General features: G+C 50.2%; 2 protein-coding genes across 6 annotated transcripts in view; both read left to right on the top strand.

The window, feature by feature from the left end:
• The window catches only part of PPARD (peroxisome proliferator activated receptor delta), a 77,138-nt gene extending 69,921 nt beyond the window's left edge, over window positions 1-7,217 (top strand). For all 5 annotated transcript variants that reach the window (XM_082412632.1, XM_082412633.1, XM_082412636.1 and 2 more), the window contains 5 exons: window positions 1,926-2,080; window positions 2,883-3,021; window positions 3,667-3,869; window positions 4,049-4,499; window positions 5,146-7,217. In XM_082412632.1, the coding sequence (XP_082268758.1) occupies window positions 1,926-2,080; window positions 2,883-3,021; window positions 3,667-3,869; window positions 4,049-4,499; window positions 5,146-5,393 (1,196 nt within the window). In that variant the 3' untranslated portion in view covers window positions 5,394-7,217. The remainder of the gene's footprint in view (window positions 1-1,925; window positions 2,081-2,882; window positions 3,022-3,666; window positions 3,870-4,048; window positions 4,500-5,145) is intronic.
• Window positions 5,668-21,619, top strand: LOC309637672 (uncharacterized protein). The gene is made up of 9 exons (XM_082412670.1): window positions 5,668-5,798; window positions 10,970-11,054; window positions 15,962-16,081; window positions 16,260-16,504; window positions 18,607-18,710; window positions 18,894-19,066; window positions 19,190-19,300; window positions 20,829-20,964; window positions 21,213-21,619. Exons 2-9 carry the CDS (start codon window positions 10,984-10,986, stop codon window positions 21,348-21,350), a joined length of 1,098 nt encoding a protein of 365 aa, XP_082268796.1. The 5' UTR covers window positions 5,668-5,798; window positions 10,970-10,983; the 3' UTR covers window positions 21,351-21,619.
• Window positions 21,620-21,825: the final 206 nt, after the last annotated feature.

Genomic DNA, 21,825 nt, shown 5'->3' with positions numbered 1-21,825 from the left:
ACCGCTTACAAGAAGTGCCAGAAAGCACACAGACCACACAGATCGGGGGAGGAAGTGCCGGAAACTCTCCCTGCCCGGCATCTGCGCAGGTCTCTACAGAGCGGTTTTACATGTTATCTCGTTTTCTCCCAGCAGCCGGTAATGTGAATTCCATTGCCCCCGCGATAACGCCGGCAGAAGCGGCGGGTCCTGCGTGGCCCCTCCAGCCGCCGGGCGCTGAAGCCAGGACGCCCAGGCAGCTTGAGGACCACTTAGTCCAGAGTCGCTGAGCGCCTGCCCCGCGTCCAGCAGCAGCGCCCTGGTGGACAGAGTCCCTGCCCCGAGGCCCTTATGTCCTGGTGCGGGGCGTCCAACGCTGAGTGAACACAAAGGCTCCTGAGGAGACCAGAAGGGCTCAGCCCCACCCCCACCCCACAGGCTGCCGGCTCCCCGCGGCGCATGCGCAGGAGCCGAGGGCGCCCGCTCTCTCCGTCCCCGGGCTGAGGCGGGCGTGGTTACACCCCTTGGAGTGACTGAAGTTGAGAGCTAAGGCTCTGTGACAGGCCAGGCTGTTTCAGGAAGCAGGGACCGTGTCACCCCTACCCTCCCCAGCCCGGGGGTCTGGTGCTCGCGCTCCTTCCTGCTGGCGGGGTGGGGTGTGGCTGGAGGCTTTCTTGCTGTCACTCCTAGGACCCCAGGGGACACCAGGAGAGCTGGGAGGAAGGTGTGGGGGAGTGGAGTACGCTTTGGTCTGGGGGTAGCTCCATCGTGGGGAGTCAGGCTCTTGTGCAGTGACCATACTGTAGAGAGGGTGGAAGGCAGGCCTGGAAAACCTTAAGTCTGGGCTGACCGCCGTGGCTTGGGTCTCCCTGCGGAGCTGTCTGCTCTAAGCCACTGCTCCTCTAGTCTGGGGATTTGGCCCCTGCTCCTGAGGAGGTTGTTCAGTCGTCAGGAAGAAAGCAGAGAATAGTAGGTTGGCAGGCCAGCCTGGCAGAGGCAGGGCAGGCAGCCCGTGGGGTCACACAGGGGCACTGGGCTGGGGGCAGAGACGGGCCCAGTCAGGCCCCCTTTCCCAGGGAAGGGCTCGTTTCTGAGCGTCCAGGGGAGAGATTCAGGAGAGACCCCGCAGCCATTCTTACTAAGTCACCTGACGGCACAAATACCCTGAAGTCGCCTGTGGCCAACTGCTTTCCTCGCCGACACTCAGCACGGGGTTCAGACGTCTGTACATTTAACAGGAAAACACTCGAGGAAGTTCAGTCCACCGCCCGGTCATAGTGACTGAGATTTCTGCTTTTTCTGCTCTAGCAAGAAGTTTCGTGGGAATGACTTTGAGCTTCTTGAGAGATCCTTTGCAGCATCTCAGGAGTCCGTGCAGGAATCAGATTTCTGGGGCGGGAGCTGAGCTCTGCAGAGGCCTGCGCTTCTGTAGCCTCCACAAAACACATTTCACACAATCCACTGTGGGCCCACACAGTGGAGTCTCTTAAGCCAGGGAGCCACTTCCTAAGGAGTCTAAAGAGAATCTCTCTGCTTCTTCCCTCTTGCTCCCCTCCTCCCAAAACACAACCATCCCCCGCATGCCCTCTCCCCGTCAGCAGTGAGCTCAGCCCAGGCAGGTCTGACTCAGCCCAGATAGTAAGCTGCCTTTCTGGAACACTTGCTGGGTGTTGGGTCTGGGGGAAATGCTTTGGACACTTTCGCCCTCCACCCAGAGAAGCTGTCATTGACCCCACATTCTAGATGTAGAGGCTGATCCTCAGAAAGGTTGACTCCCAGAGGTCACATAGCCCTTAAGTGGCTGAGCCAAGACTGTGATTCCTGCCCCGCCACCTGGGTTGCCCTGCGGGCTCTGGTCACCTCCCCAGGCCCCCAGGCCTGGCAGAACACAAAGCCGCCCCTGTGTTGTGTGTCTGCCGACCTCTCCCTGTGTTGTGTGTCTGCAGACCTCTCCCGGAGCTGCTCTCCACCCTCGCTGCTGGACCAGCTGCAGATGGGCTGCGACGGGACCTCGTGTGGCAGCCTCAACATGGAGTGCCGGGTGTGCGGGGACAAGGCATCAGGCTTCCACTACGGTGTTCACGCGTGCGAGGGGTGCAAGGTACGGGCAGTGGAGGGGTGGCTGCCCATCGGGGCTGTGATCACATGGTGAGTTGACCTGCCAGGAAGGCTTTCCCTGCTGCCGGGCAAGGTCCTGACCATACCCACTGTGGAATTCCTGCCTGGGAGGCAGCCAGGCCCTTGGGCCCGTTCCAGGCTCAGCTCTGGGTCCTGTTGTAGAGGAGGGGTTCCCTCGCTGGGCCTGCCCCGCTGGGTACCAGTGGTGCCGACCCAGCCACTCACCTGGGCTCTCTGGGCTGCTGGTGCCCCCTGGGGACCTGACACGAGAAGACAGGTAGGACAGGATGAGGGTCTTGGGCTTGAGCCATCTTCCCAAGGTCAGGGTTTCCTGCACCTCAAAGCCCGAGGGGGCTCTTTGATAAAAAAGGAAACGTTATATTTCTTTTTCTGGTTTTGCTTTTGGATTCTTCCTCCTAACTGCACACCCATCAAAATTTCACATATTATTTTATTAAACGACTACCTAGAAAAGATGCAGAACCAGGTTGCATTTACAAATAAATCAAGTTAGCCACAGTACAGTTTTGTGTCACCGAACTAACGGAGAAGCACTTAAAATAAATATGCTATATTATTTCAGTTATTTTCAAAAGTTTTAGAGTTGTTTACTTTCTTTCTCCTTCTCTCCTCCAATAATATTTCCCCCCCATTACTTCCAAAATTCAGGAATTGTTACATCTCGACGCGTAATCAAGCCCCCTGGCATAACCCAGCAGGCAGGGTTTTACCCTTTCTCCCTTCCTCGTGGCTTTTCTCTTCCTCACCTGTCCACTGTCCCTCAGGGCTTCTTCCGTCGAACAATCCGCATGAAGCTGGAATACGAGAAGTGTGAGCGGATCTGCAAGATCCAGAAGAAGAACCGCAACAAGTGCCAGTACTGCCGCTTCCAGAAATGCCTGGCACTGGGCATGTCGCACAACGGTGAGCCAACCTGAAACCAGGTTTCCGAGAGCCCAGGAACAGAAAGGGGGTGCCCTCAGAGCAGCGCCCAGCACACAGTCAGCACACGGGTCAGCTTTGACCTTGCTGAGGCCTGCCTTCCCAGATCGCCCAGGAGCCGCCATGCTTCCCAGGCCGGGGGCAGTTGCCACCTGTCTGCACCTGAGCCTCACCCTCTCTGGCCCAGAAGGGACCTGGGAATTGACCCTAACTCCAGTAGTGTTGGAAACACCACTCCCGGAACCTTGAGCCTGTCTTGGATGACCTGACAGGGTGTGAAAAGCCACTGCCAGGGCCCAGGATCCCCTCAGGTCTTCTTGGTTGTTGAGGGCAGGCAGGAGCCAGTGAGTGACCACGTGTGTCAGCTGCCAGGAGCCAGGCTGGAGTTTCCTGGAGGCCGGCACTCCCGGGAGACAGAGCCTGCTGGGTGCTGTGAACAAGACAGACAGAAGCCCTGCCCCTCCGGAGCTTATATTCTGGAGGGGTTCCCCAACATTCCAACTTGCTGGCTCTAGAGCTTCTACGGGCCTTGTGCTCAAAAAGTGTGTCTCCATCTTTGGCTTGTGTACCTTAGAGGTGCTGGCCCCTGCCCAGGCTCCTCCATGACTGTCCCCCTTCCCCGTGCAGCCATCCGCTTTGGCCGGATGCCGGAGGCTGAGAAGAGGAAACTGGTGGCAGGGCTGACGGCAAACGAGGGGAGTCAGCACAACCCCCAGGTGGCTGACCTGAGGGCCTTCTCCAAGCACATCTACAGTGCCTACCTGAAAAACTTCAACATGACCAAAAAGAAGGCCCGTGGCATCCTCACTGGCAAGGCCAGCCACACGGCGGTGAGTGTCACTGCTCAGCCTGGCAGCATCCCGGGCTCCGGGCCCTGCTGCCACCTGCCTGACTCCTGGGAGAACCAGGCCTCCTCCCTCCCCTCACTTCGTGGTACAGGCAAGGGGTATGGGGCACACATGGGCGGGGGTCCCCCGAGGCCTGGCCTCTAACGGGGCCTGGTTTTCAGCCCTTTGTGATCCACGACATCGAGACATTGTGGCAGGCAGAGAAGGGCCTGGTGTGGAAGCAGCTGGTGAACGGTCTGCCCCCCTACAAGGAGATCAGCGTGCATGTCTTCTACCGCTGCCAGTGCACCACGGTGGAGACCGTGCGTGAGCTCACCGAGTTCGCCAAGAGCATCCCCAGCTTCAGCGACCTCTTCCTCAACGACCAGGTGACCCTTCTCAAGTATGGTGTGCACGAGGCCATCTTTGCCATGCTGGCCTCCATCGTCAACAAGGACGGGCTTCTGGTGGCCAACGGCACTGGTTTTGTCACCCGTGAGTTCCTGCGCAGCCTCCGAAAGCCCTTCAGTGACATCATCGAGCCCAAGTTTGAGTTTGCTGTCAAGTTCAATGCCCTGGAACTTGATGACAGTGACCTGGCTCTCTTCATCGCGGCTATCATTCTGTGCGGAGGTAAGTGAGGGAGGGGCAGTGGGTCGGCCCCGCACAGCCAGCCCTCCTGGGGGCTGGGCCCTCACTGCAGGGGCCGAGCCTAAGCTCTGACAGCGTGAGGAAGGGTCCATGTGATGATGGCAGTGGAACATGTAAGGCACTAACTGTGTGTGCAGGACCAGCTCCATCTAGTATAGATGGAGATGAGATAGAAAAAAGACTGAAAGGAAATATACCAACATGTTGATGGGGGTTATTTCTGATAGTGGAGAAATTTTCTCTGTTTTACCTGCATTTTTCAAATTCCAACACAATAAATATAGTAAGACTCACGCTGACAGTGGCATAGAGCTTACTTCATGCCAGGCACTGTTCAAGTTCCTTTTCCTAGATTATAACTCTTTAATCCTCATAACGATGCTATGCCAGAGGCACTTCTGTTATCCCCGTTTTACAGATGAGGAAACTGAGGTCCAGAGAGGCTGAGTGACCTGCCTGTAGCCTCATTGCTAGCCTGTGGTAGAGAAGGGGTTTGAGTCCAGGCAGGGAGGCCCACTGTTCCCAGGGCCAAGTTGCCCACACTGGCGGGGTTAGGGGAGCTGCCCTGCCCTTCTGAGACCCCGTGTGTGCCTGCTCCCTCCCACACCTCTGCCCTCTGTCCCCACAGATCGGCCAGGCCTCATGAATGTGTCACAGGTGGAGGCCATCCAGGACACCATCCTGCGCGCCCTCGAGTTCCACCTGCAGGCCAACCACCCTGACGCCCAGTACCTCTTCCCCAAGCTGCTGCAGAAGATGGCTGACCTGCGGCAGCTGGTCACCGAGCACGCCCAGATGATGCAGCGGATCAAGAAGACGGAGACCGAGACCTCGCTGCACCCCCTGCTCCAGGAGATCTACAAGGACATGTACTGAGGGCTTCTCTGTCGACCAGCCGCTGAGCGCTGGGCCTGGTGGCCGAGGGGGATCACACACAGTCGGCCCGCCTCCCTCTCCCTTCCCCGGCTCCCTCCTTCTCAGCTCCTCTGTCTTCTCTCATTTCTTTGCTCTTTTTCTTCCTTCCTCTCTCTCCCTCCCTTTCTCTCTCCCCATCTCTGTGTCTGTCCCTCTTCCTCTTCCTGTGAGGCAGTTTGTGTTATTTCACCAGCAGCGCAGAACAGCACCTCTGCTTCCCCGCCCCGCGCCCCCCCACCCCCCCCCAGCAGGAGGGGCCTGCCCTCTGCACCAACAGTCCCCTTCTCCCGTCTTCAGTCTTCACAGCAAAGGACTCAAGCCATCCAAAGAAACACTAAGCTCTCTGGGCCTGGCTTCCCAGGGAAGGTAAGCAGGGCCAGGGCTGAGTGCAGAGCAGCCCCTGGTCACCGGGTCCCTGGCGGAGGACGCCTCCCCCAGCAGGCAGGCCCCCCCGGACTGCGGCGGCTTGGCTCCCAGCAGGCAGCGCACACCTCAGCCCCACTGACGCCCGCCGCCCTTCCCTTCTTCTTTCCACCGGTCTCGCAGGCCAGTGTCACTGATGGCCCCCCTGCGCTGGCCGCTGGGGGACACCCGCCCAGCCTGGATAGAGGTGGGGTTCCCTCCAGGTGGGGGGTCCCTACACCCCCACTGATGAGGAGCGAGCTTAAAGAGAGGCGGAGGGAGGTAGGGGAGGTGGCGAGCCGGAGACTTGCTTCTGAGCCCAGGCCTGGGGCGGGTCCCCCATCAGCACCCCACTCTGTCTGCCCCTCTGCAGCAGCCACCGAGTCCTGCCTACGGGTGTCGGCACCGCGCTCCCCCGTCTCCCGCAGCGCCAGGGCCTGGCCTCACGCGCACCCCTGCTTTCTCTGGCCTCTGGGAGACACTGGCAGTGGCTCCAGCCCAGCTGAAGCTCACGCCCCACACACACTCCCTCCAGCCCACACACCACAAGCACTGAAATCACTTTACCTGCAGGTTCCACACCCCTCACCCTCCCCTCCCTGAGGCAGGCGAGTGCCCAGAGGGGCCTGCAGGTGGATGGGCAGAGCTGTGCCCCTGTTCCCGAGGCTAGGCCAGATCCCTTGGTGGGCACGGGGTCCTGTGGACCCAGCCCAGCACCTGCCCACAGGGGAGGTACCGGGGATAAACTGATCCTGCTCGTTTTTGACACCCGTCTGTCCCAACAACTCTGCTGCCCTCCCCTTTTCCTTGTATTTGGCCCAGCTGGTCACCTGGAACTCTCCCTATACCGCCTCTGGTGACCAGGGACCTTGCTAGGCCCAGTCCCACTCCTGGCCCCGCCCCTCCCCCTCCTCCCCGTTGATAAGCACTCACCCCAGAGGAGAGACAGAAGCGCAGCTTGGAGCCATTTGAGCAGAGGACAGAGAGCCTACCCAGGCTGATTCTCCAGGGAGGAAATGGGTCTGGAGGGGTGAGGGGCTGGCTGGCGTCTCTGAGAAAGGTGGCAGGACGTGGGGTTAGAGCCCAGGCTTCCTGGGTCCTGTCTGGTCTTCCTTTCCGAGGCGCCTTTCCATGCCTGAGGATCACTCTCTACTGGCAAGATTCTTCCCTCCCCTCCCCCGCCACGCACCCCATCCTCATCCCCCTCCCCAGGTCTGGTACTGAGGATACAGCTCTTCTCAGTGTCTGAACAATCTCCAAAATTGAAATGTATATTTTTGCTAGGAGCCCCAGCTTCCTGTGTTTTTAATATAAATAGTGTATACAGACTGATGGAACTTTAAATAAATGGGAATTAAATATTTAAGAGTTGATTTAAGCTAACTCAGCTTACAGTGTTTTTCCTGGGGGCTGATGAGACCCCTCCCCCTCTTCCACATCCAGTGCACAGAGGGGGAGACTTGGTCAGGCAAATGAGACTGTGGGGTGCTGGCCGGGGTGGCGGGGTCGGTTCTGGCTTGTGGGGCTGCCCGTCGTTCCCCCTCACCTCTTGCTCTGCTCACCAGTCCTCAGTCAGCAAGGTTTGTGGAGAACTGAGAAGACGCCATCCCACCCGGATGGAGCATTTGGGGTGGGAGGGGGAGAAAGGATACACACCCTCTGAGAAGGGTGTGTGGAACCATGGCACAAACCAGGTTTGGGGGTGAGGGCGTCTGGGAGGGGCTAAGAAGGGCCTGGGAGGAGGCAAGTCCCCCTGGGCCTTGAGTGGATGTGGGACTTGCACAGGTTTTTGGGGTTTTTTTGCCACGCCACGCGGGATCTTAGTTCCCCAACCAGGGATCGAACCCATTCCACCTGGAGTGGAAGCGTGGCGTCTTAACCACTGGACCGCCAGGGAAGTCCCCGGGACTTGCACAGTTTTACCCCACGAGACATCAGGGCTTTCCTCTCCTTAGCTGACACCCCAGTTTTCTCCTTTACTTACAGTGGTGCCATCTTCACAGACAAATGAATCAAAAATTTAGACTAAAAAAGAAGAAAGCAACCTTAAGAGAATTAGAAGATACCATCTTTGTGATAATTGTGTAAAACTTCTGAAACTTAAAAAGGTTTATTATTAAAGGAAGAAATGGGGTCCCAGGGTGGTAATATGCCTGGGGAGCCTGGAAGAAGCAGACGCAAAACCTTTCTGGAGGACAGACACAGGCAGTACAGAACTCCCACAAAATTACAAACATGAAGAGACAGCCTGCATGAAAATAAATAGAATAATCAGTGAAATTAGAGCCCCAGGACATCAAAAAGTATAGCTATTGATTATCATATAGGAGACAAATAAGTTTTATATTATTTAAAAATATAAAGATATGAAAATCATACGAAAGAAACAGTTCGCTTTTTAAGGAAAAAAAAAAAAGACAAACATTTTTAAAGAAATACCTGGAACTTCCAGAAAAAAAATGAGTTAAAAAACAGACACAGCCAAAGAGATCATTTTTGCCCCTCAGAAAAGATCTGTAGAAATTATCCCAAAAGTAACATAGGAAAACCAAGATAGAAAATGTGGAAAGGAAGAATAACAATACAAATTCTCATATACTGCAGAAGGGAATAGAAGTTGATTAATCAACTTGAAAAACAATTTGGCAAAATCTTGTAAAGTTAAAATGCGCCTGTGGAAGCTGTGAGGCATGACCCAGGTTCCACCCCTCAGAACCCAGGCACTGAGGTCCGTGGCTGCTGGGCTCACAGCTGAGTTCCTCTCAGGAAATTGCCCGCAGTGAAGGGGGCCACCTTGCCCAGGATAAGCACACTCCCTCCTCAGGGGCAGCCTATAGCCAACATGTGGGGACAAGCCAAGCCTCCTTGCCCCAGTTTGAAACAACGTGAAGAATCGTCCAGCTCCAGAACTGGGGCTTCTGTCCTAGGTACATTGCAGTTTAATTTCTCTCTCTACCCAATCCTGCTTCCTACAATTCCTTACAGGTGTTGTTCTCAGGAGCACTCCCCAGTGAGTGTCCTGCAAGTAAACCTCTAAATCTATTTCCTGGAGAAGGCAGCCTGACACAGTACCCTAGAGTGAAAGCCACCAAATTGCACTAAGACTCATACACATGTTCTTTACAGCAAGAGCAAAAACTTAGAAACAATAAAAATGTCTATCAACAGGAAAATGGATAAATTTGATATATTTATACAATGTTTAAGAAAAAAAAGACTAGAAGAGTGGGGGAGGGAAAAAACAACCTAGAAGAAACACATGGGGAAAATTATATATAATCTTGAAGTGGATAGACCTTTCAAAAATCTCTGTACACACAGAAGGTTCTAAGTTTCATGCAGTATACACAAAACTTAGAGTCTATAAAATAGATAAAAGATCTTACTACATCACACTAAAAAAATTTATTCCAGTGGGGGGAACACAAAAAAATTTAAGTCAACCATGTTAAAAAATGTGTGACATAATAAGACAAAGGTTAATTTCCTTAATATGTAAAGAGCACCTACCAAGCAATGAGTAAAATGTCAACAACCCAAATGGACAAAGGATATGAACAGGAAAAGAAATGCCTCTAAAACATATGGAGAGATGCTTAATCTCATAGTAAGAGAAGTATAAATTAAAACTACAATGAGGGGGGGGACTTCCCTGGTGGCTCAGTGGTTAATAATCTGCCTGCCAATGCAGGGGACACAGGTTCGAGCTCTGGTCAGGGATGATCCCACATGCCACAGAGCAATGAAGCCCGTGTGCCACAACTACTGAGCCTGTGCTCTAGAGCCCACGAGCCACAACTGCCACAACTACTGACCCCCAGTGCCTCAACTACTGAAGCCCGTGTGGCTAAAGCCTGTGCTCTGCTACAAGAGAAGCCACTGCAATAAGAAGCCTGTGCACCGCAACGAAGAGTAGCCCCCGCTCGCCGCAATTAGAGAAAGCCCACGCACAGCAATGAAGACCCAACGCAGCCAAAAAAAAAAAAAAAAAAAAAATCTACGAGGGACTTCCTGACGGTCCAGTGGTTAAGACTCTGCGCTTCCACTGCAGGGGGTGCGGGTTTGATCCCTGGTCGGGTAACTAACTACAGCCAAAGGAATTAAATAAAACTACAATGAGATACTGTTGTTTTACATAACAAATTAACAAATACTAACAAGTTTGATTATACTGTGTTGGCAAGGGTGTGCAGACACAGGCACTCTCATACTGTTGGTGGGAGTATAATCTGGCACAGCCACCACAGAGGGCTAATTGGCAGCACCTATAAAAATTTTTTTTTAATAATTTTGATCCAGGGCTTCCCTGGTGGCACAGTGGTTAAGAATAAAATAAAATAAATTTTAAAAATAAATAAAAAATAATTTTGATCCAGCAAAAGTTAAGGAAATAACAAAGATGTCCAAGACAATTTGTTTCCCAAACTAGTGTCTCAATTTACTGATATATAGGAAGCTGATTAAATTCAATTTAAAAATCTCTCCTTTAACTTTTAAGTGAATTCCTCTTATTTTGTCTTTTTAACTTTCCCAACTTACCTCCCACATGGGGCACTGCAGTCTAGTGGAGAGTACATGGGCTTTGGAGGATTAAGATAGGAATTGAGGGGGTCTTAGGAATAGTCAGAGCTGGAAGGGCTCTTAGAGCTCATGGTCCCCCTTCTCCTCACTCCCCATCATCAATGGTCCAATTGTTCTCCACAGTGCAAGCTACAAATCCAACAGCAATTTATACTGCCCAGGAGAGGCTCTGACTGGCTGATGTGCTATCATCCAATCTGGAGCTTCCTCATTAGAGCCTCAGACAAGCCCCCTCCTGGCCACCTCTTATGGTGGCCCTTGCTGAGGCCCTTAAAGTCCTTAAACCATCCCCCCAGTTTCCTCCAGTAATCATCTAGGGATCCCTTAAGGCCTTCATGCCCCACCCCACCCACATCCTGTAGCCTGGACAGGGCATTTGGAGCCCCCAGCCTCCTAGCCTTCCAGCCATCCTGCTTCACCGTCCATCCCTCCTCCTGCAGGCCGGGGGCCATGGGGAGGGGTGGGCCTGCCTGCGCAGCCCCTCCTCCCTTTGGCCCTGCCCGGAGAGAGAGGGATAAAGGAGCACCAGAGCAGCCCTGCCTGATTCTCATTAGGGGCCACAGCTGGGATGGACCCTGCGGAGCCGGATGGCGGCAGCCAAGGTGGAGAGAGCAGGCCCCGCTCCCAGCGACCACACAGGTAAGGGCCTGGGTTTTGGGAGACCACAGGGGAAGTGGGAGAAAATTCTTTGGGGTTCTGTCTGTCCACTGAAAGCTCAGTCTTTAAGAATTTGGGGTGCATCAGGTGGGAAAAGGGGCTTCCTAGCCCCCACCCCAATGCTGGAAGGGTCTGGAGACTATCTCTCACCCTTCACGGTTCAGAGGAGGAGACTGAGGCCAGAGAGGGGATAAGTCAGGGCTAGCTCAGGGTCTGACCATTTAGGACAGAGATTCCCCACTTGCCTTTTTTCTCTTCCACTCAACAAATGTTTCTCTGCCCAGAAATACTGTACAGCTCCCTGCAGTGGGATCTGGTCCCCTGGTCATCTTTGTAGCCCCAGTATGTAGCCTGGTGCCAGGTGTTCATAAGTGTGTGAATGGAAACACTTCAGGTTGAACATTACACCATTAGAGAGTCATTCTTTTGGGTATGTTAGCTCACTAGGCCTTCCATCAGGCATTCATACCTTAGCACAGATTCATTTTGCCAACAGATGGAAGAGACGAGTTCCCCAGAGAGAACTGAATATTGGGTAAAGGAGGGATCATTGTAGACCTTAGGGTCTCAGTGTGAAATGGTTTTCCCAAGCTGGGAAGAAAGGCAATCTGGCAGCAAAAGGAAGGCAAAAAAAAAGAAGACGGACATTTACTAAAGGAGATTTTCAGTTGTTCCTGGTCCTGCCCAAAGCTCAAGAAGGAAGGTGGCATGCTAGACTAAGTTTGGCCCTCAAGTTTTAAGAATCTTGGTCAGGGGGCTCATTTGGCAGGTTCCACCTCCCCCTCGCTGCACCCAGCCCCACCTTCCTCATCCCTGTTCTTCTCTGCACACCCTGTGTTCACCCAACAGGCCAGTCCTGATTACTGCTCAGGGGTCCACTGCTCTGGCCTCCCAGCCACCCAGCTGCTTTTGCTGCCTCCCCAGGCCTGGATTACCGGTGACCTCTGGCTGTTCTGTCCCCAGCCCTTGGCCTCAGAATTTGGCTTAAGAAATTCCCTAAATCCAGCAGCCCTCACCCCTGACAAGTCAATCTTGGTTAACTAGAGAAGTATTGTGCTGAGTGAGGACACCTGGGTTATGGTCCTAACTCTTGTTCCGAGTCCCAGGCCAGTTACTTGACCTCTCTGAGCCTCAGATTTTGAAAACAAAAGATGACTCCTGACTTTTAAGGCTTGTTTTGAGGATTAAATGAACTAATTTGCCAGTACCCTGAACAAAATGTGTTTTATTGGTATGTTAAGGCTGTGTGGGTGGGTGGAGGGCAGGACTTATCAGAGCATTTAATATGTTCATGTATGGTAAGCAATATACAACATGACTCTAAAAAATATAGAAGGAGGAGTTTCTCAAATCAATTTGATCACAAAGCCCCTAGCTCCTGTTGCTCTGGCTCGTCTGATGGTCTAAGAGCACCTCTGGACATGCTGGGAGAGCTCTGTTGTTGGATCTCTCAGCTTGTGAAGGAGCTAGTATGGTGGCCTCTTAGGCAGTCCTGGAGGTCAGCTTCATTGGTGGTCTTTAGGGAAAGCAAAGCTTTGGGGACTGGGGACAGGAGGCTTTCAAGCCCTTCCTTTGAGGGCCACTGGCTCCTCCCCTAGGGGGTGAGAGGCTCCTCCTCTCAGGTCACCCACCCTTTCTCCAGTGACTGTCATTTCCACCTCGCCCCTCACCCCAACCTCCATCCACCTTCCATCCTCCCTAACTTTGGCTGTCACCACTGATCTGGTCCCTCCCCCACTGCAGCCTCTTCCTATCTACTCCTCATGTTATAATTGGGAGCAGAAACATACCAGGCCAGGCATCTTCTATAAACCTAAAAGAAATTTGAAAAAACATGTATCCCCTCCACACTCCAAGTTATCTAATGGTATTCATCATAATGTAAATTGTTGCAAAGGTTAAATTTATAATGTATTCTAAATAGTCCCACTTTAAAATAATACAATTATCCTTTTTTAATTCCAAAAGAGAGTTTTAAAAGATGTTTTTAGAGTAGTTACATCATTAAATCGAATGCTTTTTACCGTTTCTGAATCTTCTCCAAGGCTGGCACTTCAGGCAAGATTTTGAGGGATGTGTTCAAAGCTCTCAGCCCACAAGAACTTGCCCTCAATCTTCCTGCAGGAGCCTCTCAATTTTTCCAAGCCAGGTAGTGAGAATGATTGAAAGTCACCATGGGGTACTGGGCTGGGGCTGGCTGTAGCTCTGTGCAGAATTTCAGTCGAAGGTATTTCGGGCTGCTTGCTTTGGGACCTGCCAATGAACTTGCTGTGTGGGCAGCTGAGCAGCAATGGCAGGTGAGCAGGGTGGATTTGATTAAGTACATTATTCTTTTCATGCATCCAGTGGCATCTAAATACCAGAGAGATTTAACATATACTGTCATCCATTTAAAAGTATATAAAAGCAGGCTTTTACAGTTTTACATAACTCCTTTTTCTCCTTGAATGCCTATTCTACTTCTCCCACAGAATTTTACCAATACAAATATTTTTCTTCTCAGAAGTCTTTCACTGATCACGATATTATCTGTTCCTGCAACAAAAATATTTGTGAAACGGAAATATGATTTTTTTCTAGATTTAGTTATTAGTAGTACTCAACTGATCAAAAGAAGTAAATTACACACTTTTTTTTTTTTGGCCATGCCATAAGGCTTGCAGGATCTTATTTCCTCCACCAGGGATCAAACCCAGGCCCTGGCAGTGAAAGTGCTGAGTCCCAAACACTAGATTGCCAGGGAACTCCCTACACACTTTAACAGTTAATTACTAAATAACAAAATTTTCATTAGAAAATTTAGATGAGATTGTTGCTTCCCCCCCACCAAAAAAAGCTCATGTATCCATGGATAAACATTACTTATTGCTAGAATAAGACAGGATTCAACATCAGTTTCTTTCTTTTTTGGGGGGGAGGGGGTTTGTCTGTTATTCAATTTTATTTTTTAAAATTTTTATTGGGGTATAATTGATTTACAATGTGTTATCAACATCAATTTCTATTTTTAATATTTATGAATGGAAGCACTGAGAAATCTTGTTCACATAAATAAGCAAATGGAAATGAAACATTATTTGTTATAGCAGGGGCACTCAATTCTTTGAATTTCTTCTGAATTAAACCAAAAATGTCTGAATTAAAATCAAAAGTTACCGTTTAATGATCTTATATTACCCTCCTGGCCCTCACAACAGCTTCCATAAAAATAACAAAATAATAACAACTACAGTTATTATAAGTATTATATTATGTAATAATATAATAATAATCATTGTAATAAGGACCATGTGCCCGACGATCTGGTACCTTCACCAACAAGACTGGGTGCCTGTCACCCATCCTGCCCTTCCTCCACCTGCTTCTCTGCCAGGGCCTCTCTTGGACATTCTCTGGAGAATGGTGGGGGCCACTCTATGGCAGACCCCCAGCATCAGCTGGCAGTCTGTGTCCTCTTGGGACAAGAGTCCGGCCTCTGTCCCCATCCCTGCTGCCCTGGCCACTTCACATGTGGGCTTATTCCCACTCCTGGCAAGGAAGCACACGACAAGAGCAGAGGTCCCCAGAGCCCTGGCTCAGGCCTGGACACATAGTAGATTCTCAGTAAATGTTGGCCCAACTTGGCCTCCTCCCACCCTTCCCACCTCTCAGGCTGACCCTCAAATGTCCCTGTAGTAGTGGTGATGATGATGATGATAATGATGACAGCAGAGTGATAAGAACAGCTAATATTTATTGAGGGCTTGCTATGTGCCAGGTATAGTTGGCCATGTGTATCTGTGGGTTCCGTATCCGTGGATTAAACCAACTGCAGATTGAAAATATTTGGGAAAAAAAATCCCAGAAAGTTCCAAAAAGCAAAACTTGAATTTGCTGCGTACTAGCAAATATTTACATAGTATTTACATTGTATTAGATGTTATAAGTGATCTAGAGATAATTTAAAGTATACAGGAGCATATGCATAGGTTATATGCAAATACTATGCCATTTTATTTTTTTAAAATTTTTATTTATTTATTTTTATTTTTTCTATTTTTTGGCTGGGCCACGTGGCATTCGGGATCTTAGTTCTCTGACCAGAGATTGAAACTGTGCGCCCTGCAGTGGAAGCACGGTGTCTTAACCACTGGACCACCAGGGGAGTCCCTTTGCCATTTTATATAAGGGACTCCAGCATCCATGGATTTTGGTGTCCATGGAGGTTCTGGAACCAACCTCCCACGGATACCAAGGGATAACTATGCTTTACATACAATATCTCATTTACGTTTTACATCATCCCATAAATTAAGTACTGATAACTTACAAATGAAGAAACTGAGGCATGGAAAGTTTGTCCAAGCTCATACAACCAAGAAGTAGTGGTACCAGGCAGAACTGGCTGTATCATTTGTGGGACCCAGCACAAAAAGAAAATCAGGGCCCCATGTTCAAAAATTTAATAATTTCAAGACAGCAACGGCAGAACATTGAAGCAAGCGTGGGGCCCCTGCGTGACTACACAGGTCCGTGCCCATAGAGCAGGCCCTGGTTCCGGAATCTGAACCCAGAATTCTGAATCCAGAGCCCACAAGACTCTGTGCTTGGAGAAAGTAATAGGAATCACTATGATTTACTGAGCACCTGCTATGTGCATTGTGCGAAATCTAAAAAAAACTTCACGACAACCCTGAGGTAACAGGAGACGTTGTTACTCTCATGTTTCAGGGGGAGGAAACCAAGCTTTAGGGAAATTGAATTACCACCCAGGGTTGTCAAGCGGAGTCAGGATTTGAACACAGGACCAAGCCTGGAGCCTGAGTCCTCATGTCACACAGCCTCTTTCTAGAAGGATCACAAAGGCAGGAACAAAAATGGGGCTGGGCATGACTCAGATGTTCTCTTAGGAACTTTGACCGAGGGGCCTGTCACTGGGGGTCCAGCCGCTGCTTCGCTCAGGACCGGAAGGCATCCCAGGTCTGCAGATATTTCCAGCGAGGCTTCTGCTTCCATGGAGATGCATGCAGGTAAGCGCCTCTTCTCCTCGAGTGGGGAGCGGGCTGGGAGACTCGGGAGGAATCATCCTTCATGGACCATGCATCTTCCCAGAGCCCCTCTGCCCTCAGCTCCAAGTACTAGGCTGAGCTAGCTCTGAGCCCTGGAGGAGCTATCCCTTTCTCCTTACCCTTCTCTTCCTCACGACAGCTACCAGCACCTGCAGCCTCCCCGCCACCTTGAGTGGGGCCGCCGCCATTCGGAGCCACACATCACCCTGTCAGGCCCCCCGCAGGGACTGACCCGCAGGGGCTCCGAGCCCTCCTACCTGCCCTCTGTGACTGTCGGATGGGGTTGGGCCGGGGCCTACCAGGGCATGGAGCCTGGCCTGGAAGATTTGTTCAGCAAGACTGAGGACATTGGTGGCAGCTCCTGGAAGTCCCTGTCCCTATCATGTGAGTCATCAGGGGTACTGCGGGTGGGCACAAGTGAGATCTGAGACCAGGATTCCTGCTCTGTCTCTGAGCAAGGTTTATATTTCCTTCCACCCTCTCCCTCCTCAAGATTCCCAGCCAGAGGGAAAATTTCCTTTGGCTCTGTTGCTCTCTGTGTTCTAGAAGCAGAATACCATGATGCCTGTGGAGTCAAACCACCTAGTTTCAAATGCTGGCTCCACCACTTAGGAACTGTGTGACCTTGAACAAGTCACTTAACCTCTCTGAGCCTCAACTGCCTCATCTGCTAAAGGGCACTGATAATAGCACCTACTCACAGGGTCTTGATGAGTTCGTATATGTGATATGCATAGCACAGTACCTGGCACAGAGTAAACACTAAATGTCAGTAGTTATTTTTAAGATTATTGCTCTAATTCAGTGCTGTCCAACAGAAATATGTTACACATGGAATTTTTTTTCTTGACATCTTTATTGGAGTATAATTGCTTTACAATGGTGTGTTAGTTTCTGCTGTATAACAAAGTGAATCAGCTATACATAAACATATATCCCCATACCTCCTCCCTCTTGCATCTCCCTCCCACCCTCCCTATCCCACCCCTCTAGGTGGACACAAAGCACCGAGCTAATCTCCCTGTGCTATGTGGCTGCTTCCCCCTAGCTATCTGTTTTACGTTTGGTAGTGTATATATGTCCATGCCACTCTCTCACTTCGTCCCAGCTTACCCTTCCCCCTCCCGGTGTCCTCAAGTCCATTCTCTACGTCTGCGTCTTTATTCCTGTCCTGCCCCTAGGTTCTTCAGAACCTTTTCTTTTTTTTAGATTCCATATAACATTTGCAATTTTTTGTATCAGCTTTATTGAGATATAATTCACAAACCAAAAAATTCACCAATTTAAAGTGTACGATTCAGTGTAATAAAGTATATTCAGAGTTGTACCAACATTAGCACTGCTTTTTAAAATTAATTTTTATTGGCATATAGTTGATTTGCAATGTTGTGTTAGTTTCTGTTGTACAGCAAAGTGCATCAGTTATACATATACATATATCCACGCTCTTTTAGATTCTTTTCCCATATAGGTAGTTACAGAGTACTGAGTAGAGTTCCCTGTGCTATATAGTAGGTTCTTATTAGTAGCACTATTTAATTCTAGAAGATTTTCATTACCCCAGAAAGAAGCCCATTAGCAGTCACTCTCCATCCACAACCCCTCCCAGCCATTGGTAACCACTAATCTATTTTCTCTCTCTATGGATTTGCCTATTCTGGACATTTCATATAAATGGAATCATACAATATATGGCCTTTTTGTGTCTGGCTTCTTTTATTTAGTATAATATTTTCTAGGTTTATCCATGTTGTAGCATATAGAAGTACTTCATTTCCTTTTATGGCCAAATAATATCCCAGTGTATGGATATATACCACATTTTGTTTTATTCATTCACCAGTTGATGGATACTTGGGTTGTTTTTGCTTTTTGGCTATTATGAATAATGTTGCTATGAGCACTTATGTACAAATTTTTGTGCGGATGTATATTTTCATTTCTCTTGGGTATATACCTAGGAGTGGAATTGCTGGATCATATGTTAACCCTATGTTTAATATTTTGAGGAACCGCCAAACTGTTTTCCAAAGTGGTTGCACCATTTTACAATTCACGCATGTAATAAAAAATTTTCTAGCAGCCTCATTTTAAAAAAAGGAAAAAGAAACAGGTGAAATTAATTTTACTATTTAACCCAATATATCAAAAATTACATATCCAATATCATTTCAATATGTAATTAATATAAAAAGTTAATGAAACATTTTAGAGACTTTTTGGTATTCAGCTTCAAAATCTCATGTGTATTTTACACTTACGACACATCTGAATTCAGACTAGCTCCATTCCAGGTGCTTGATAGCCACATGTGGCAGGTGGCTATCGTATTGAATAGCACAGGTCTAAACAGTTGTGTTAGAGACATAATTCTGACTAGACTCTGAACTACTGGTGGACACCCTCAGGGCCTTGCATGCAGCAGACACTCAGGAGATACCACATGAATGAGTAAATGAATGAATGGATCCAGTTTTCCCCAACAGCTGCTGATGGTGATCACAGCTACTTCCCGAAGTCTCGGCCTATGTCAGACCCTGTCCAGGAGCTCCTAGCCCCACTTCAGAGCCTGGACCTTGAGGTGCAGCAGGTAGTGGAGGGGGAGGGGAAGAGGATGCCATGCTGGACCTCTGGGATGCCCAGACCTGCTGGAGGAGGGCTCTGTGTTCCCTGGGGCTGTATTTGGGGTGGCAGTGTGTGTGTGTGTGTGTGTGTGTGTTGGCGGGGTGGGGGCTGAAGGGAGGATGTGCTCTGACCCTGCCCGTGGCTGCAGAGGGTGCAGGACAGTCGGGACATCGTGTGTGGCATCTGCATGGACAAGGTGTGGGACAAGCCAGAGGCCGAGCGGATTTTTGGCATCCTGCCCAACTGCAGCCATCCCCACTGCCTGGGCTGCCTGCGCACCTGGCGGAAGAGCCGAGGGGACTTCCCGCTGGGTGTCATCAAGTCAGTGTCATGGAGGGGCCAGCAGGGAGGGAGGGAAAGGTCCCACAGAGGGGTGGGCTCAGAGACAGGCCGATGGGCTTGTGACTACTCCTCTCCCACCTCCCACCCCATCCCACCCCGCAGGGCCTGTCCCCAGTGCCGTGTCCCTTCCAGCTACATCATCCCCTGCAAATTCTGGGTGAGCAAGGGGCCTGAGAAGGAGCAACTCATCAGGAACTTCAAGGCTCGGACCAGGTGAGCCTGGCAGGGGGACCATGACTCAGGTTAGGAAAGAGGGGAAGCAGCCCCTGATTCATACCCTCTCAGCCGTGGTTCCCAGCATGGCATTCCCCAAATCCTGCAAGTGCAGAGTGACCAAGACGGCAGGTGAGGGTGTGAGCTATTTCCACTATTCCAGAAAGCCCAGTGAATAATGGTGAGTGACTGAGACAGTCAAGGCCAAGTTTCTCTTCTAGCCTGGCTCAGGATCCACGCAGGGAAAGTCTGGTTCTCTCAGCATGATGGGAAGCCCTTCTTGGCTTTTATTTCTGATTTTTTTTTTTAAAGCAGGAAAGTATAGGAATTCCTCGGCAGTCCAGTGGTTAGGACTCAGCGCTCTCACTGACGGGGCCCCAGGTTCTATCCCTGGTCGGGGAACTAAGATCCCACAAGCCACCATGGAAGTAGAGACTCTTACTGTTATCACGCTGTAGAAGGAGAAAGTGAGGCAAGGTCTATGGGGCTTAAGTAAGGAAGTGGGTTTGAACCCAGGCATTCTGACTCCTAGCATGGACTACAGGGAACCATGGGGAGGATATTGACTTGAGAGGAAGAAGGGCCATACCTGGGTAGCCAACTGACCATGAGGTTGAAAGGAAACTGTAAGATGATTAATGTTTCCAGACAGACGGCCACAGGACTGGTACTGTCACGTGAGAGCTGGGTGAGGGAGGCTGATGGAGAATCTGGTCAGGTTGAGTGGGGTGGTTTTGGATGCTATCTGGACGGAGGGGTTCCCGATGCTAGGTTTGGTCAAATGGTAGGAAGAGGAAGAGGGACAGTCATTTTAGAGGGATTCCCAGGCTTCCAGCTTGGTGGTCAGCGGGATCCTCCATTCGCGCTGGGACTGCAGGAAGTGGGAAAGACTCAACTGCGTTGGAGTCAAGCAGAGAGGTGATGATGCAGGAAAAAGGAAAAAGGCTATAAATATGCGCTTTATCTTTTTCTCCCTCTCGTCCATCTTTCTGTGCAAGAAAAAGCTGTTCCTACTTAAGCAGATCACACGTTGCCCACAAACCCTTCCTGTATCTGACCTTTCACAGAATGAAATTTGAAATCTCAGAAGTGGGAAACTTCTTAATCAATTTCATTAGCTAGCAGTTACCAAATCAGAAGACCACCCCTCAGAAGAGGGCATTGTTCTAACCTGGTTACAGAGACACATTGTAGGGTTATCTGCTCTCCCTCCTCCTTTGGTGGTATTACTGAAACTTAGTTCAGAGAAGGAAAGGAGATTCCCAGGGTCACTTCTGTCCCAAATAGACTTTGTGGCAATTAAGAGAAAGATACCACTTAAGACACTTTACTGCCATCTGCTGGGAAATAATTGTAATAAATGTAACATCTACACTTGTCTATGTGATCCTAGAGGTGCCAGCATAGATGTGGTGCCTTTGTGCTGTGTATAACCTACCCAACCTTACATGTCGGTCTTGAGTGCCCCTTGTTCCTGGGGCAGCTGGGCTTGAAGGTGATGGTCTTCTATCCTTCTGCCCTCTCATAGCCAGATTCGATGCCGGTTCTTCATGCGGGGGAATGGCCGCTGCCCCTTCAAGTCGGACTGCATTTACCTGCATCAGCTCCCAGATAAGGCCTCGAGTTCTGATCCTTCCTGGCCCGGGAGTATGCAGCTGGCCTCTGTGAGTGAGGTGGTAACAGCAAGGATAAGGGGTCGGGGAGGCTGCTGGCCATGGTTTATAATAAATGTCTGTGATAAATGTAAAACCTATGTATGATGTCTATGACATTAATGGTGCCTGCTTAGATGTGGTGCCTTTGTGCTATGTACAACCTGCCTAACCTTATGTGTCAGCCTTGATTCCCCTGTACCAGGTACAACTGGGGTCGAAGCTGATGGGTTTTCACTGATTTCTTTTTCTACTCTCAGGTGGTGGGCAAAACAGCGTTCCTAGGGGGCACCGAGCCAGAGGAGGAAGTGTTCTTCATGAACTGTGCCCTGACCATGGCCTTCTGGGGTTCAGAACTCTTCCTGGACCCCAACAGTTCTTACCACTACCTCCTGTAACCAGGATCAACGTGTGGGGGGATGGGGCTGAGGGGCAGGGGTTGCCAGGTGGTAGGTCTTTTCCCTTTGGAGCTTGGTGAGGGACGAAAGTAGCAAGTGCTCCACCCCCATGACCCGCAGCAGTGACACAGCTGGGGAACATGGGGAGGGGGGATGGCTCTCGGGAAAGAGGAAGGGTTCTCACCCTCTTGCCAGGGACTTGGTTTTTAACTTTGCTCTTTTGTAGAAGGATTCTGAAAGAAAACCAATAAAGTGCACCTAAGCCATCACTGCTGGTGTCTGAAGAGTGTCTGCTTATAGCCCAGGTGCACCCTCACCCCTACCCCCACCAAGGGTTTCTTCTGCATTTAATCTGTTGCAATATCACCTGTCACTTAGCCTTTGGAAAACTTCATTTTATGCTCATAAGGGAATGAGAACAGAAAGGGCAAATAATGTAGGTATTATAAAAATAGTAATGTCAGAGATCCCATGA

Source organism: Balaenoptera physalus, assembly GCF_965194825.1.
Source record: "Balaenoptera physalus genome assembly, chromosome: 11".
In the NCBI taxonomy this organism is placed as follows: Eukaryota; Metazoa; Chordata; class Mammalia; order Artiodactyla; family Balaenopteridae; genus Balaenoptera; species Balaenoptera physalus.
Note: the sequence above shows the minus strand (reverse complement) of the source record. Positions and strands in the feature narration are given on the sequence as shown.

What these genes read in the sequence shown, in the direction of transcription:
- LOC309637672 (XM_082412670.1), top strand. Translation starts at nt 10,984, where the DNA reads ATGGACCCTGCGGAGCCGGATGGCGGCAGCCAAGGTGGAGAGAGCAGG. An exon ending in TTCCCGCTGGGTGTCATCAA is followed by an intron (nt 19,067 to 19,189) that starts GTCAGTGTCATG and finishes CCCACCCCGCAG; the next exon opens with GGCCTGTCCCCAGTGCCGTG. An exon ending in AACTTCAAGGCTCGGACCAG is followed by an intron (nt 19,301 to 20,828) that starts GTGAGCCTGGCA and finishes GCCCTCTCATAG; the next exon opens with CCAGATTCGATGCCGGTTCT.